At 49.4% G+C, this 17,001-nt stretch overlaps 4 protein-coding genes across 4 annotated transcripts, besides 1 other annotated feature; all 4 read left to right on the top strand.

Annotated features, from left to right (window-relative positions):
* Positions 1–1,104: 1,104 nt before the first annotated feature.
* Positions 1,105–1,137: a microsatellite.
* A 5,964-nt stretch (positions 1,138–7,101) lies between these two features.
* On the top strand, positions 7,102–8,151 carry FPSE_00899 (uncharacterized protein; the record flags this gene model as incomplete). Its single annotated transcript, XM_009254019.1, has 1 exon — positions 7,102–8,151. One exon carries the CDS (start codon positions 7,102–7,104, stop codon positions 8,149–8,151), a length of 1,050 nt encoding a protein of 349 aa, XP_009252294.1.
* Positions 8,152–9,472: 1,321 nt separating this feature from the next.
* Positions 9,473–11,409, top strand: FPSE_00898 (uncharacterized protein; the record flags this gene model as incomplete). Its single annotated transcript, XM_009254018.1, has 3 exons — positions 9,473–9,629; positions 9,683–10,948; positions 11,000–11,409. 3 exons carry the CDS (start codon positions 9,473–9,475, stop codon positions 11,407–11,409), a joined length of 1,833 nt encoding a protein of 610 aa, XP_009252293.1.
* A 793-nt stretch (positions 11,410–12,202) lies between these two features.
* On the top strand, positions 12,203–14,983 carry FPSE_00897 (uncharacterized protein; the record flags this gene model as incomplete). The annotated part of the gene is made up of 1 exon (XM_009254017.1): positions 12,203–14,983. One exon carries the CDS (start codon positions 12,203–12,205, stop codon positions 14,981–14,983), a length of 2,781 nt encoding a protein of 926 aa, XP_009252292.1.
* Positions 14,984–15,642: 659 nt separating this feature from the next.
* Positions 15,643–16,486, top strand: FPSE_00896 (uncharacterized protein; the record flags this gene model as incomplete). The annotated part of the gene is made up of 2 exons (XM_009254016.1): positions 15,643–15,788; positions 16,063–16,486. The coding sequence occupies 2 exons, from the start codon at positions 15,643–15,645 to the stop codon at positions 16,484–16,486; spliced, it is 570 nt and encodes a 189-aa protein (XP_009252291.1).
* Positions 16,487–17,001: the final 515 nt, after the last annotated feature.

The following is a 17,001-nucleotide window of genomic DNA, read 5'->3' as shown; positions in this document are numbered from 1 at the left end:
GGACATCTTGAGATGGATATCTGGTGGAACTGATGTCTATCTTTCAATCTATGATTTTATGACTCGATTCAAAGTCTTTGATAAACCATAAAGGACCCCAGGTAAAGATTTTGTTTTAAGAAATAAACATCAGCTTTTAGTAAGTTATCTGTAGAAGACAACCAGAGTCAGGATCTGAATGCACAGAGTTCGACCACTGTAGTCCAGGTTATCACCGTAATGCTTCACTCTGACCGAAAAACAAGACAAAACAAGAGGGTCAAAATATTTCACTCACCAAGAAGAGATTTGAGGGGTTTATCGAATGCCATAGAAATACTAATCATTTGCCCACTTTGACTTACACCGACACCAACACCAACACCAAGCACGGGCTGTTTTTTTTTTGGCGTTTGGACGGCACTTTAGTCTTCCCGGGCCTTCCTTTTAGTTTTTCTGCTTAAAAAGTTACACTAAGAGGACCGATAGGCCGATCCAGACCCTCCCAATTGGCGACGGAATGACTTCATGATTATCGCGTGGGTTTTGGTTTGTGCCAGACAATTCCTGGAGACGGTTAGAACCAAAAGCCAACGGCTCGGCGCTATAATAGTCTAAGGATAGTGCTTAGACCATAAACTCATTGTCATGACAAACAGATGGAAATATCAGGACTGTCATGACCCAGACATTAGGTAGGTAGTGACCATAGCTAAAGGTACATTATGTTGATACAGTCTGTACTCAAAGGATTGATTGATTGGAACTGTATTGTTATGATCTGCACACATGCATGATTCACCTGGAAACATACCCGAGTCAATCATGCATAAAAGTAAACAAACTGCAGTGTATCATGATACGTCGCCAATAAATATCGAAACGACAACCCGCGGGAACTGTTGACGAATGAGAAGCTGAGATATGCCTAATTCGACTGCCTGTTGCGAGAAACAAAAAGAAGCCTTTCCCCGCAACTTGTTCACCCACACGCGTTTCAAGCCAGCAAGTATTCGATGTGATTTACCACGCATGCATCAATAAAACAGGTTCAACAGCGAATTGAACAAAGTCAATGCTTTTCAGCCGTCTCGAGTTATTTTTTCTCGTGCAGAATGTACTGCAATGTCATGTCATGTCATGTTATGTTATGCCATGCAATGTAGATTGGAAACCAAGTGCCTTGGAGATCATATATGTATGCACGTACCAAGACTTTGATTGACTATGATTACCCAGTACGGGACAGAACCCGCGGTGTGACGGTGTGTCACTGCAGCCAAGAGACTGGACTTGTTCACTCTACAATCATCTTGGTTAGAGTATGTCTTGCCTTGGATGTGTGAGCTTTCAAGGACCACTCAGCGAACAACACACGGCTGTTTGATACTGGTTACTCGTTTGAGCTGAACCCTTGTGGCTTGCAAGTCTCTTTCCTGTTCCTTGTTCCTGGATGTCTACCCGGCCTCTAGTTTATCTACCCGATCAAGCTCGCTCATCTCGATTAACATTGCACTGTACCAGCTCCCAACCATGCATTAATTACACTGCATCGAGTTTCAACTTGTCCAAACTGGTTTTTGATCTCGAGTGCGAGTGGCGTCTCGAAACTACCACCATAAATCCTGTTTGCCAGTTTGCAGGTGGGATTTTTGGATTCTCACATTCTACATGCGTATCTGTCTACAGGGTCCTTTTGGCTCATAGCAGAGCCGCGATATACATGCCAAAGTTGGCATATTCCCGGTCAATAATAGGACGATATAGCTCCTCTTACCCACCATTCCGATCGGAACGTTCCTTAAAGGGCTGGGAATGACCGATGGATATATGGATATATGACGCTTCTCTGTTGCAGACCCTCAAGTGTGACATCTATCGCCAGATGTTCCAACAAGACAAGCCTGGTCAGCACAATCAATGCAATGCAATGGGTATGAAGTCAGAGCAGGAACTGTTTGCTGATTTGCGACAGGGACCAGGTCTTGCAAGGGCGGAGAAAATCTCCCGTGCATGCTACTATGTACAGCAACTTACAGGTTTCATAGCATAACCAACCGCTCGAGATCGAGATCGAGATCGCAACATTGTCAAATGGAGCTTTCCCTTTCCCCTTTCACTCGTAGCCTGCCAACTCTCTTCGCTAAATAGCGTTTCATCCGGCGCAATTGGACCCTTGGCGGAAGCTTCGGAGGCTGCCCTGTGCGCCAAGACCTATTCTAGTATCCGTAGCATTCAATTCAATACTGGAAGACTCTGTGGGTCTTGAGAAAGCAAGGAAGCTATCGCGGATTCAGGCACGCACGCAACCGAGCTTGATGAGAACTAAAAAGAGGATGAGTTGAGAGCTTGAGTTTATCGAGACCAATGAGGATATTTCTAGCCGTCCATCCATTACGGCCTCGCTTATGGCTTTAAGCTCAAAGTGTTAGAGTGTGTCTTGTTTGTGAGTGTTAGCTTAAGGCTTTCCAAGTTTTTAATGCCCACTGCTTGGTTCGTTGCAGTGGCATGGGTTAGATCTGGAACGCTCCAGACCAGATCTTTTCGACAGCGAGATAAGTCTTTCTCCAGTAATACCGCCCCAGAAAGACGACAAGGGAGGGTATTGAATCGAGGCAGAGAATTTTTCTCTACTTCTTCTTTCGCCACTATTGGGTCGTCCTTGTAGCCGAGGAGGATCTACGTGTAAGTGCATTGTGGCGGTTCATGACAAGCAAAACAAGGCCCCGTAAGTGACAGCCTTGTCATGCCAAGAAGTCAAGACTGCATTCGCATCTGCAGTTCCGAGCTTGCTTTTTCACCTTCTTGGCGGTGCGGAATCACACGGGAATGTTTGTAGATTTATTTTGTCATGTCAAGCTTTGTCGGAGAGTTTGGAGGTTTAGTCGTCCCGTTCCCCAGTAGAACGGATTCAGCCAAGACGAGACTGGAATTGGCGAATGGGTACTTTGTGTTGTGTATCAAATTGACTTTTGCTACATGTGTGGTGTTTGCAAGTTCGCCTACCTACCTACACACCACACGGGCATGGCCGAATGGTGCCACTCCACGTGGGGACTGCGCGCTTAGAAGCGAATTGAAGCGAGAGTTTGGGCGGATGTTGAGAGAGAGAAAACTCAATTGGAAATGGATTGAGACTGGAGACACATCAATGATAAGTTGAGGTGTTTCCGAAAGACAGGACAAGGGTGAGGGGGCATACAAGCTACTTAGACAGAACCAACATCAAGTTGGGGGCTGACGCTTACATGACGATACCTGAATCTGGGCATATTCCTCAACAACGCATCAAGAAGGATGAGCTTTTGACTTTTGTAGGGTGAGATGAACATGGGAATAATTTTCCGATCCTTTACCCGATATATCGACCGGTGGCTGCATGGGAGAATGATCTGGTGAATCAGATGTCAAAGATGACCCTATATTCCCATGCGATGAAGCCATTGACAAACACATCCTTGGGGTACACACCGGTTAATGCCCCGCCATCAATCCCTGTACACGCTGCTGCATGCTGCACTGCACTTCACTGCACTGGGCTTAAAAGATGCCCGGGCTGGTTTTCCCCAGTCCCCCGGAGTCGGACGGAGCTGAAGGATGTGGGCTGAAGCCGAAGCACTTTATTTATCGAGGATAGCACTAAAAGGCTTGCAGAGAAAGACGTGTCCCGTCGGGATTGCAGGAAGCATGCACAAAACCGGTGAGAGGGCGAGAGAGTTTCGGAGGGAAAACTCTAGCTTTGCTTCAGCTTCGCAGGGCTTGTAGTCTGACAAGCAGTCAAGAGTAATAACTAACAAAAGTAGATAGTCAAAAGCGGGGGAGGAGAGACCATGGTGATTGAGAAAAGAGGAGAGTTTGAAAGATGGAATTTATTTCATCGGTATAGTCCGTAGGGGTCGGACGAGATTGTACTCCAAATTTATTAGCGAGAAAAATAAAAACATCAGTTCATCCAACATGAACCAGGGCGAGGGGGCACGTTTTCAGTACCCCAACCAGAACTCCACGCATGATCTGAATAAGGTCTCGTCGCCAAGTTACATTCGCTCGTAGCTCAGGTGCTGGGTAGCATTACCATGTATCCTTCTGCAACTGCAAGGGTTATCACGATAGATAATCATGGAGGAGTAGAACACAACAGAACCCCTAGCAGGCACGTATCCGTACATCGGCCGGCTGCGTTTGCATGGCACAGCTCGAGGTTGTACTGGATCTCTGTTGGCATTGGCTGATATGACATGATATGGCCTTTTCGGAAGACCCTTTTGAGTCTAGGAACTTTCCGCATACTTTGACAAAGACATTTCTTTTGACTTGGATTGGATCACATGGGAATTCAATTCAAAGCCCATGCCTTTGCTTTCCGAGCCGCATCCAATCGATGTTGTTGCGCTACACCTTCATCTGCAACTCCTCAGAGCTGTGCCTGAATTTTGTCTCAGTGAGATAGATTCACCAACTAAAATCAATCTCTCAATGGTATGTTGGCCGTATTGGCCCTCCCTCATCTGGTTGATTGACGGTAATTACTATGAATCACCATACCGACTCTTTCTCTCATTCAACCAATCCGCTTTCATCCCTGGTCTTTACTGGGCGACATGACTGTTCCTCAAGGGTCACGTCGGCTTTCCGCGTGCTACCCTTGTGGGTGCATTCTCTGGGTGATCTGTGTTACCAATACTCAAGCTTCATTGTCATTGCTATCGAATTCCTAAGAGACCTACATAGGACCTACCCTTATTAACGCGGGGCACAGGTACGGGTCACAAGTGCAGGGAGCATCGCTGCTGAGCTCAAGCTGTTGGTTCCTTTGAACACACAAGTCTCAAGCTGAGCACCCAATCAGAGAACAAAGAGCTTCAAGCCAACCGGTTACAGCGGATACATCTCAACAAGGGGGCGTATCTTTGACGTGAACGCTCTAGACCGAGCTCTGAGTTTCTCTTCCATCCTGTATTGCCCGCAAAGTACGGAGTAAAAGGAACCTACTCCAAAAAACCCCCCACATGCACTGCATCTGGATCTCAGTAGGAGCCCGCGCAACCAGCGAGTGACCAAAGCGTTTGAAGAGAAAAAGAAGGGCAGTCCTTGGCGCGGCTCATGCCTGCGTTGCAGTGCAGCAGTGGCAGAGTAGGGGACTCCCATGTCCCATGTCCCATGTACTTTAGGTATCCCGGCTTTGCTCACCTCACCCTGACTGTCGGTCTTGTCAGCGCGATGCAGAGTTCTCTCTTCCCTTCCTGGTAGAAGAGGCGTGGTATTCGACGCAATGTCAGCAGAGGGTTCGGTTATTGAGACGACGATTGACTCGGCTCAGTAAGAGAGATTATGAGTTGATTTCTGGCACAAAGGAATTGATTGCCCCCTCTGTCCAAGCCGCTAACTTTGCTATTGCAACAACTTAGGCAAATACCGTTCGTCACCGGCGGCTTTCTACTAAAGTATGTCTGGTCGTTCATGTGTTGTTGCATTCATCTACCGGCTCGACCGTGGGCGCTTTCGTCGCTTATCTGAAAGCACCTGATGCTAGATACAAAAAACGCCTCAATATCGCAATCCATCCATCACATCAGAGCAGAGAACAACCATTGCCCTACATACAGTTTTAGTTAGTTCAGTTAGTGCTAGCAGCCCGGCGAGGCCAGCCCACTTCGAATTGCATGCAAGACCATGACATCACGTCGAATTATGTGAGGTGATTGGCCAGCGCGCCAGGCTCTTCTTCGGTGGTGTGCCTTCAGCTGGGCCCACGTTTTTTTGGGGGACGCCAGGGCTGACTCTGGTCTAAGTACCCTCCATCCTAGCGGGCAGCCCCCATGGAGCATGGAGGCACTTTGGAGTTGAAACTGGAGGGCTTGTCTGCAGCTGTAAGAGGTTGATCAGTTACTTTACCTGGAGGCTGCTAATAAGATTTCCAAATGATCTGTGCTCGCAGGCGATTTCATTTAAGGACCAGCATTCTTAATAACATGCCAACAAACCTGCTGCAGATCAAGGCAATGGGTAGATGATGAAGCTGAAAATCAAGTTAATTGGCATCTATAGCATAACAATGGCATGGCAGTCAGTCCTCGACTCCCTCGGTGTCAAAACAGATGTAACAACTGTGAAGCATCACATCAGTCAGGATAACGCCATGCATGTTCCACATTCTTTCCATCTAGATCTAAACTTACTGTACCGTATACGCTCCGCTCTTTTACCTCTGGTATTGTCACCGTGAAAGTAGTAGTAGATAACTTAACTATGCAAAGGGATTCACATCTCGTGTACCTAAACTCAATGAACCCCCTCAATGTGTAGCCCAATTCAGAAGGCAATGTCCCTTTGAATCAAGGCCAAGACCGCTGGTCTCGGAGGCCAAGAAATTGACGATCTACATTTCGACATCATAGAGGTACATGCTCCCTCGGACTGGACAGAACAGCCGCTGCCGAGTCTCACTTTCATCACTCTCCTCGCCTCGAGTCCTGGGTAGTTCCACTCCATGGAAAAGTGTCCGCCTGCTAGCGGTGATCCACTTGCAGGCGACCACCCAGGCCACCCACTAGCTCTGGAACCCACTAACAACTGCTAACCCACTTCACTCAAGGTGCCCTCCGTTCCCCTCCATAACTTAGTAGGCCGTAGCCTGGTCCCATGCAACGTTGGACTGCTTGGCTGTTGCTCTTGCTGCTGCTCTGCGCTGCAATCGAAATCCTTCTTTAGGCTGTCGGCGCCTCTGCCCACCATCCAATTTCTACCCGCCCAGCTCTCTTCTTTTCCGACTCACCACCACATCACATACCATATCTACCATACAATAACAGAATCACCAACTGTTCGCAGTTGATTCAACCTCTTCTCTTACTTGTTGCATTCACGATACGCGAGCATCCTCTACTGTTCACTGCTTTCGTCACCCTCCATCCTCCGTTTAGGCCCCGCTCTTCTGGCGCGCTACTCAGCTCAGTCTCACTTTTTTCGGCTCCCTCTCGTCTCGCTCAACTATAACCCGCCCAGCCGCGCCCGACGGGGTTTACTTGTCTCCCTACCTACCTTCGGACAGACGCCACTACCCGCGATCAGCAAATACATAAACTAGTCGAGGTCCCCCCTCCCTCGGCGTTGCCCTTGGCCATGTTGGAACCACAGGCCATGAGAGGGCCTATCGACCAAACCGTTGGCTACGGACACTCACGAACACGGACATCTTCTTCAAACGCCTATCCCATGCAATTTCAAACTTCTCACCTCGCCCAACCGGGCCCCAATTTCTCCCAGAGCCGTCGTTCGCCTTCTGTGAATACCTTCAGCACTGCCTCGAGCATTCCTCCTCCTGCAGCCTACCGCTCTTCTTCACAGTCTGACCTTCGTCGCTCTACATCTAGCCGCTCAGGCGGAGCCAGCAGCCAGCCCTCGAGCTATGTTGCTCTCTTGCGCAAGCAAAAGGGCACCGTGTGGTGCGATCGCTCTCAGTACGAGGATCCTCGATTGCTGGCCCAACAGCGTGCTGCGAAAATGCGAGCAACTCTTGAGGTAGTTGGCGGAACCCGCAGCGCTTCTGGTGGCGCTGGTGGCAGAACCAGTACCGGCCTCAGCACCACAAATAAGGTAGCCGCCAAAATCCCCAAGATTAGGCATCATGGGAAGAACCCTGTGGTTGGCTACGCTCCCGGCGAAAATCACGTTGGTGTTGGCGGTGTGCCGATGCGGCTGAGCGCCACTGAAGTTGAGGCTGAGAGCAGCGAGGACGAGAACATGTCCAACGGGAATCGCCCTCATCACCGAAGAACGGGAAGCAGCGGACGAAGCAGCACAACTAGTAGCCGCCGAAACCTTGCCTACCGTTCATCTGGAGGCATGGGTAGCCAGCATAGCCGAAGGTGGAGTCCTGGAGACACGCCTGAACGCACTGGCAGCTTGGTTGAAGCCACACCTGAAGATGTTGCCGACGACGCCGCTAGCGGCAGGGCTCGAAGCATGGCGAGTGGCAGCAGTGGCGAGCGCGCCGACAACGTGGGCGAGCTGAGCACCGCTCCTAGACTGGCTTCTAACTCGCTCATGCACTCGGCGCTTACACGAGAGAAGAGCACAAAGTCAGCCGACGAGCTGAAGAGGCGCGGAAGCGTTGATGAGCGAACATCAACCCTTACCTCCGGCCGTCTTTTCATTGCCAACCCTGATTAACAATGAATTTTGCGCGACGCAACCTCTCCATGGTCATGAATCACTATATTATAACACGATGAGCCAATGGGGCTTTCCTTTGTTATCCATCATTCGTTACAGCACACTTGTCACCATGAGGTGGCTTGCATTGGTCGGCGTTCCAGCATTGTTTTATTGTCGTTTGATTTCCAACACCACCTATCGTTTTTCAGGGTCCTCATCCCCACAGCCGACAAATTTTCCTTTTCAATCTCTCGCTATTATTGATCACCTCTTGGATGGACAAAGTGTGCAAGTCGGAGCGGGGACTCCACTGTCGTTGACGGATATAATGTTTCAAAAGATACCTCTGCTTCTGTAGCCAGGATCCCAAGATAAAAGTATGCTTAATGAGATACCATCCCTTGATCTCAACTGAGATCCAAGGGCTTCAAAGACAATGACTTTGCTTTCCCTCCCAGTGAACAAACAGCCTTGAACATTCTGATTGTACCGTACTCCGTCCGATTGGGTTTTCTGTGGACCTTACGATCATCGGTTACCTCTCGTATAAAATCTGTCAAAAAGACTTCATCACCAGAGTCATAAGTGACGTTACCACCGGCTGGGTAGGCCGGCAGGCTGTGTCAATTCAGGCCAGGGTCCGTCAGTGCGCCAATCGTTTGTTCTCGGTTGCTGTTACAAGGCCTGCCCCTTATGATATCACTGGGGATTCCCATTTTTGCCAATGATGTCGCAATGGCAAATGAACAAATAGCATGACATGAAGATCGTCAAATGCCAGGCACTAGCATCAAGTGCGGGTCATGGGGTTGGGGGTCTTTCTCTTTTTCTGCTTCATGAGGGGCATCAGCCACAGACCCTGTAAAACACCTCTGCCCGCCCGAGGCTTAGCCGCACCTGCCCGGCCCTGTCTGTGTTCTCGTGGCAACTACCAGGTAGCGGAAACGCGAATCCGCGTTCAATTTAACTAAAGGCGCGATTGACGCGTGCCTGTTCGCGACTTCCCACTTTAACCTCCTGTTAAGCCTGCTTCCCTTTGAACGTTGCAGTTTCATGCCACTACAGATCTTCCGCACCTGCCAAAGAAGCCTTTGCTTTTTCTCTAAACAAAGCTTGCAGCCTTCAGAACAGAGAATTTTCAATCAAATGATCATTTGTGCCTCTTATCCTAATTCGATTCATCGATACCCCATCTCATGATTCTCCCTCCTCACGATACCTAGCAAGCTCTTGCCAACAGCCCGACCGATCACGCAATCCGCATAACGACTACTAACTCGCAATTTTCGCCTCGGGCGATCTATAATTGAGCTCTTCAGCTCTGAACTATCACACAATGCCGCTCTACGAACTCTCACCGAACATTCAAGAATCTGAGGCTACTGGCCGGAAGAGAAGTCACGATGAATTCACAGGAGACCCTATGGCTGTAGATGCTTCTGAAGATGTCAAACTACTACCAACCGGTTCAGACAAGCTAGATGGAGAACACAGTGAGCCGGAATGAGACAAGAATCCCAAAAAAATGAATACTAACCACGGGCAGCCGCTACGAATGGACAAAGAGCTCACTCACCAGCTTCGTCAGAGCTCAGTGAGCCCGGCACTTGTACGCCACCGCGCGCGTCACCCACCCCTCAAACTCCGGCCAAAAAACAGGCAACACAGACTACTATCGCCTCAGCATCTCAATCGACGACTACCCTACCGAAGCGGAAGAAGTTAACAGCAGCTGAAAAGGCCGAGAAGGGCAAGGAAGCTGCTAGGGTAAAAGCCGAGAAGGAAAAAGAGGCTGCTCGACTCCGGGAGGAACGTGAAAAGAAAGCTGCCATCCGTCAGGTTGAGAAAGTCAAGGCAGAGGCAGAGAAGGCTGCCAAAGCCAAGGAACGTGAAGAGAAGAAACGCCAGCTAGACGAAGAAAAGAAGCGAAAGGAGGAGGAAAAAGAGAAGAAAGCTCGTCAGCAACCAACCCTCGGCGCTTTCTTTAAGGCTCCAATCACTCCCAAGAAGGCCGTCGAAACTAACCGGCCTAAAAATGGCACACCCGGGGAATCAAGCCTCGCCAAAGACACCCCCAAGGCTGCGAAAACCGAGTACCAGAAGCTGTTCCAACCCTTTTTCATCAAAGATCATACGACAGTTGCCCACATTGGACCCGAGATGGACAATGAGACACGCGAGGTCAAGTCGAATATCTTGGATGAAAGCGTCTCAGGGCTGAGAGAGGAGGAGCTGAGTAGTTCTCGATTTGACCCGGTCCGCCTCTTCGCTCTGCCAAGCAAACCCTGCCCTCGAGGTATGCTTCATCATCCAGTTAGGCACATTATGGAGCAAGTCTTTAAGGAGACAGAAAAGGCGGAAAATGCTGGTCCCGAGCATGTCGATAAGATCATGCGAGACACACGTCGAAAGCTTTCCAAGGTGCCCATAAAGGTGATATCATTCTCTCAAGATGTGCGACCACCTTACTACGGAACAATAACTTTCAAGCCATTTGCCCTCGGAAAACTCAACATGAGCCAGTTGGCTCGCAAGCCTACAAGAAGACGACTGCCACTGGACTACGACTATGATTCGGAAGCTGAATGGCAGGAGGAGGAAGAAGGCGAGGACCTAGATGTCGATGACGACGAAGAGGAAATGGACGATGAAGACGACATGGACGAGTTTCTTGACGATTCAGAAGATGCTGGGCTCTCCCGGCGGATCTTTGCCAACACATTGGAGCCAAACAGTACCGGGATCTGTTTTGAGAGTGGAAATGGTGCCACGAACCAAGTTGCCCATGATCACAGGATGGAGTTTATGCATGGTAAGTGTGGAGTTGGATGGGGAGATTGAAACATAAACTGACCAATTCTAGATGGACTTCAACAAACTTGGGGCATTGACCCATTCTCAACACAATATTGGGAACCTGAAGTCAAGAACAAGACAGCGAAAATCACCAAGACCGCACAGGCATCCGAGACAACGACAAAGATGCCTCCCCCTCCCACGCCGTCGAATGCATTTGCCGCACTGACTGGTGGTAGCAGCAGTGGTGGTGCGGTTAAGCTTGTCAAGTCCGAACTTCTAGATGGCGTGAAAAGAGCTATTTTGGACAACAAAACTCTTTCCAAGGTTGGAATTATTGACTTTGTTTACCACCAATTTCGAGACGACGCGTCTCGTATTGAAGTGAAGAACACAGTTGAGTTGGTGGCAGAGAAAACAGGCAAGGGACGCACCAAAGAGTGGTCGTTGAAGAGCGGGCATGAGATTGCCTCATGAATATTGGAAGAGTCGAAACAGCATGATTATTTTTTGGGTGAATATTAGCGTCGGAGCGTACGGTTCTGCATGGGATTGCTTCATGATATTCGTTGAAACGAAAAAGGAGGTCGACACACAATTTAGCAAGCATCGGGGACAGATGTCACGGTATCTGAGATTATGGGGGTAGACTCGGAGTAGATGCCCTCATGCTTTTCAAATTGGCGAAGAATACCAATCAATTATATAGAAATTAATGCATGCCTCTGAGGAGTCGATGTGAATGGCTGACTGCTATTTTTGGGGATTGAATGTAAGGCGAATGTCATTTTAGAAGTCCCGCGATGACGGAGTTGGCGGGTCCAAATTACAACCCGCCAGCCTGTGCTTGTGTTGGTGTCATTCAAGCAAGACCTGGGGGAACGCGCCCCTGAAGATTTCCAGGGCTCCACGAATAGAAGGAGACGTGTTTCTGGAACCTCTCGTGCTTCACAACCGAAACATGAACAGCTTGTCAGTTTATTCTACGTATTGATTGCTAAGGTCGACGTCTTATCTCCATTAACAAACTATCTTCTTTAATCAATTGGTGGCGCTCAATCGCTAAACTATACTGCTGCCTTGGTCTTAGACACAAGACGATTACGCACATCGCCTTTTGCGCCTCGGAACCTTTAAGCTCTCGAGCTATCCCACCACATTCCCCCAAACACACGCGATGATAAATCGACCATAACAACATTCCCGCTTATTCTAATTCTCTCAACAACTCTTCCTGTCACTGGCAGCGCGACATGTGCGCTCGCCCAGCATGGAGGATCCATGGGGTTCTCCTTGGACCAACGATTCACCACCAAAGATAGACCTTCCCGCGCCGCCGCCGAATGCGCACTTCACCGCGGACCACTTGGGCAGCTCGCAGCGCGCCTCACCTGCTCTCGCGCCATGGAACGATGAAGATGACGCTTGGGGCGGTTGGACTGAAGCGGGTAAGGATGGCAGTCCCCGATGGGGAAGAAGTCCTGGGTTGCGACCTATCGGGGGGAGCCCTTCTGGTTCGAGGTTACCGTCGCCAACGCCAGATCCGTGGGGTCGACCGCCGACGTTTGATACTGTACGTTCGAAGAAGGAGGATAACGGAGATTCTGCGATTAGTCTCGGTGAAGGACTGCGGCCGATTTTAGGGCGGGTTGCGACGAGGTCGCCATCTCCCGCGCGCTCATTTAAGGAGAATACGGCAGATATATGGCAGCAACCAGATCCGGCGCTTTCGATCAGGAGCTTGACTCCTTTGCCGAACGAAGATGAAGGACGACCGGGTTCGCCGGATGGGGCGCCTAGGCCTGCCTTGCAACCCGAGATGAGACAACCTCCTTTACGACAATCGTCCAACAAAGTTTCGGAATTGGTGGAAATGTTTGATGACATTTCTAAGAGAAATCACAGTGTGTCACCTGTCGATCCATCTATGCGAAAGGTTTCGGGAAATGCATCTTCGGCTGGGGATGTCGCATCTGAGCTTGGAGCGAATGGACTCGAACAGCACGAGGAAGATTTAAAAACGAAATCCGATTCTGGAATGGAGCTAGAAGATGATTTGAAAACAGAAAAAGAGCCCGAGCCGAAGTTGCCTGAACCAGAGGCGAAGGAGTCGGAATCTGAGCCTGAGCCGGAATCCGAGTCAGAACCAGAAACAGAAACAAGATTTGAAGATGCTTCTGAAGAACTGCCAGACCACGAAAAGGAAGTTGCGGAAAGTGAGACGAAAGAGTTGCCTAAGGAAGAAGGAGACCAAACAGAATCGGATTCATGGTCAGATTTTGAATCGCCTCCTCAAGATACTCTTCAGAAGGAGACCCAGGAGCCCGAACCAGAAGCCCCTAATGAGCAACCGCTCGTAGTGGAAACCTCAACAGAGGAAGAGACACCTGCGGAGCCAGCGCCAGTACGGCCGAAGCCACCTTCGGAGCCTTTCGCAATTGACATGTCAAAGCTCGATGACCTCTTCCCCTCAGTCGACACTTCCTTTCCATCACCAGAGCCAGTCCCCGATGTAATTATTGACGATAGCTTTACTGCTATATCTGAGCGCAAAGCTTGGTATCTCATGTCAAGGCCCGGCTCGATGCGGAAACACAACATGGGAGACGATGAAAACTATGTACGTGTGGGATGGAACAACTCTCATGTACGTGAGCAGTCCATAAGAATTGTGAGACGATGGATGGAGGAAGATTCTATTACTGGACGTGTCGTTCTTGGCCGAAGAGGCGGTGCTGCTGGTGCGAAGATATTCAACTGGGATTCCTCAGCACCATCAACCGAGTTTTCAATTTCAGAACTCCTCGCGCGCAAGAACCATTCGAGACAGACCTCAGCGGCCTCTAAGGGTGTAGCATCACCTACAGCGGCATCGTTTGGATGGGGCCATGCTCCCCTTCCCTCGCCTACTGCTGCTGCACCGCCATCTGTGCCTCGCACTTCTGATGTCAGTGAGCCTGAACCGGCTTCGACTACTGAATCATCACCTGTCGAGGCTACAAAGACATCTCCTGTTTCAAAGACGAGGCCACCGCCTCTCGAATCCCCTCCAAGACCGTGTATTACTGAGGAGCCTCCCTCACCTATCAAGCCAATACCACTGGAACCTACAAACCGACCTATATCTATATCACAACCTCTACCCTTCCCTTCATCTCCTACAGTTTCAGAGCCTCAGTCTCCCATGAACACTACCGCCCTCTTAGGGAACAACCGACCTGTATCAATCTCACAAGCACCAAGATCCCCTCTTGCACAGCCTCCAACAAACGCAGGATGGGGCGATGACGAGGACGACGATGATGATTGGGGAGACATGGTATCTTCACCTATAGTCGAAACAAACGGCGGGTTTGCTTCTATGAATGCGATTGTGAATGCCGAAAGAGCTAACGACAAAGAAAACACTGGAAAATCCTTGATTGCAGGCCAATCTCCGATGGTAGAGTCTTTCAAGGATGAGCCTGAGGCGGAGTCGCAATCCAATGGTCGTCTTTCCATGGATACCTTGGCAGTACCATCGCAAGACCTTGCGCCTAACAACCCTCGACTAACGGGGCACCACTGGAATAAACCGCAAGCATTACAAAATGCGGCCTTGGGCCATTCCCGATCCACGACTATTGACCTGCTTACTTCACCTAGAAAGGTGCCAATGCCTGGTCACTTGCGATCGACAACAATCGATTTGGGAAACCCCCGCTCGCCTCTGAATGGATTTTCATCTGCAAACCTGACTCCTACTGAGGCGAAATCTTCTGTTGAACAAACAAATAAAGCCAATAGCTGGGACTCTTGGGGGTTGGGACTGATTGATGACTCCAACAGACCAGTCAGTCCAGAAAACGACAGCGCAGCCGCAAACCAGAAACCGCAAACATTAACAACACCCCTTGACACACTGAAGGGCAACTCTACACCCAAGAAACCACGGCCTATGTCACTACCTCCTCCTCCCCGACCACAGACAATCACAGAGTCTTCAGAAGACGATAAAATTGTTGCAAATATTCTCCGAGATCTTCCAGATCTCTCTTACATGTTACGATAAACGCGAAGCAGATATGATGAGGAGTAAGAGATGGAAAAATGGTACATGGAAGGGTGATTGGCCGCAAATATTAGTAAAGGGGAGTGCTTGGAGCAAAGAGAGAGTTTGCCTTTTACATGGTATATGTATATTAATCATTGATATGGCGTTTGTCCCTTTGAAGGATTGAATTGCGTGGGCATTATATAATATGTTTTGAATAACAAGTATAGAGAACATCAAATCGTCACAATAATGGTCTGACTTTGTCTTTTTGCCAATCAAGGTCGGCAAAACCTGTCAATTCGGAATCTGAATGATACGAAAGGAAGGAAATGTGACTATAAGTAGCCCTGTGCTCTCCTACCTCCCTGATCCTCGTTCATCCCCAAATCTTACATAGTATATTCATGGACATATACATTTCTTATACTATCCCGCCCATTTAATACAGTTAAAGTCTGTCAAACACACAAAGGTCCACTCCCATACGTGGGCATCGGTCGACCCTTTGGCAGATCCGCGCCTCCTTTTACGACAATTTATGAAATTTTAGGCAACATTTATTTTGCTGTTTCCAACTTTAGTGCTATACACTAAAGAATGCCTCATAATAACCTAAGGTCTCTACTGCCTACCAGGTACTAAGGCAGGCAGCGGCCTCTCGAGCGGCACCTAACATGGACCTCTTGCACACCCCGCAGTGCTTTCCATTTCTCCTCCTTCCTCTTCCCATTCTTTCAAGGGCCGACCTTCAGAGCATGCCTGCCACCTTAATGCGGCCGGGCGATACACGTTACGAAGTCATCTGCGCGCTTGGGTCAAGGTCGTAGATAAGGAGGATGCTAAGGCCCACCAACTTACCATCACCAAGAACCATCGTAGACGGTTTAACGAGGAGATGTTTAGTCGATGGACCAGTTCGTACGGTACACAAGAACTGCCCTCATCGTCGTCCCAAAGGAGAAAGGAAGATTCTCGGCTCTGTGTTAGTGTATGGAGTGAGGACCTCCCATTGTCTGCCGCGAAACGCAAGAGAGGCGATGACGATGACGACGAGACCCCCTCCCCAAGAAGACAAGGAAAGATGGGCGCACCAGCCCCCGGAAGAGGGGCCAGCCAGCCTTTGTCACAATCAACAAGACGATCGGTAAAGGAGAGCCGAAGGTGTCGTTCGACTTCAAAGACAACGTCGGGCAGCTCGCCACCAGCGAGTTCATCGAATGGGAGGACTCCTTGGGGGTTGAAAGCCTCAAGGCGAAGGCCATGGTGCAGCATGACATGCACGAGCAGAAACGCATTCGTAACTTCAACACGGAGCTTATCATCAGGTCTGCTCGCAATTACATCGTTGAAGTTGTCAAGGCTGGAACCCCCCAACCCGCTGCACCAAGGGTGCCACATCTAGTCCTTCCGGAGCTTCGACGACCTACCTCAACCTTGGAGCTTTTCAAACAGATCCACGCCGAAAATGCTCACATCATTGCCTTCGCTGAATCTCTCAGCCACTCCGAGGCAACTTGAAGCACAACTAGGCCTATCTTCTCTCTGTCGGTCAAGGAGTGTTTTTTAGTTCTTGGTGATAATAAGGTCAGTCACCTTATCCCCATCCTTGTTTACCACCCTAACCTAGGTATATAGATGACTTCGAAATATGCATCGTTCGGCAGCAGACTTCGTCGATCTGCCTCTAGGGCTGCTCGCGCAATGATCCCTCTTATAAATGTATGGACCTAACTATCACATCTATCGTCATTCCGTTCACTGACACCGATTAGAAAGCATGCGACCCATTTGGTGAAAACGGATCTTTCCTCGTTGAAATCATCTTTCATCACTAGATACCGTCTACTACCCGATATCGAATTGTTCATATCCGATAGAAAGGCTGGTGTCCCTGCCTGCCATCAGAACGTCAACTTTTGCGGACCCCTTTTCCACTATTTTGTTTCCGCGAGACGAACCGTCAGCACGCCCGTTGACAAGGGACCAACGCAAGACAACGCCCTGGACACGGCACTCTTAGTACCAACTACAAT

This window comes from Fusarium pseudograminearum, chromosome 3 (genome assembly GCF_000303195.2).
Source record: "Fusarium pseudograminearum CS3096 chromosome 3, whole genome shotgun sequence".
Lineage (NCBI taxonomy): Eukaryota > Fungi > Ascomycota > Sordariomycetes > Hypocreales > Nectriaceae > Fusarium > Fusarium pseudograminearum.
Note: the sequence above shows the minus strand (reverse complement) of the source record. Positions and strands in the feature narration are given on the sequence as shown.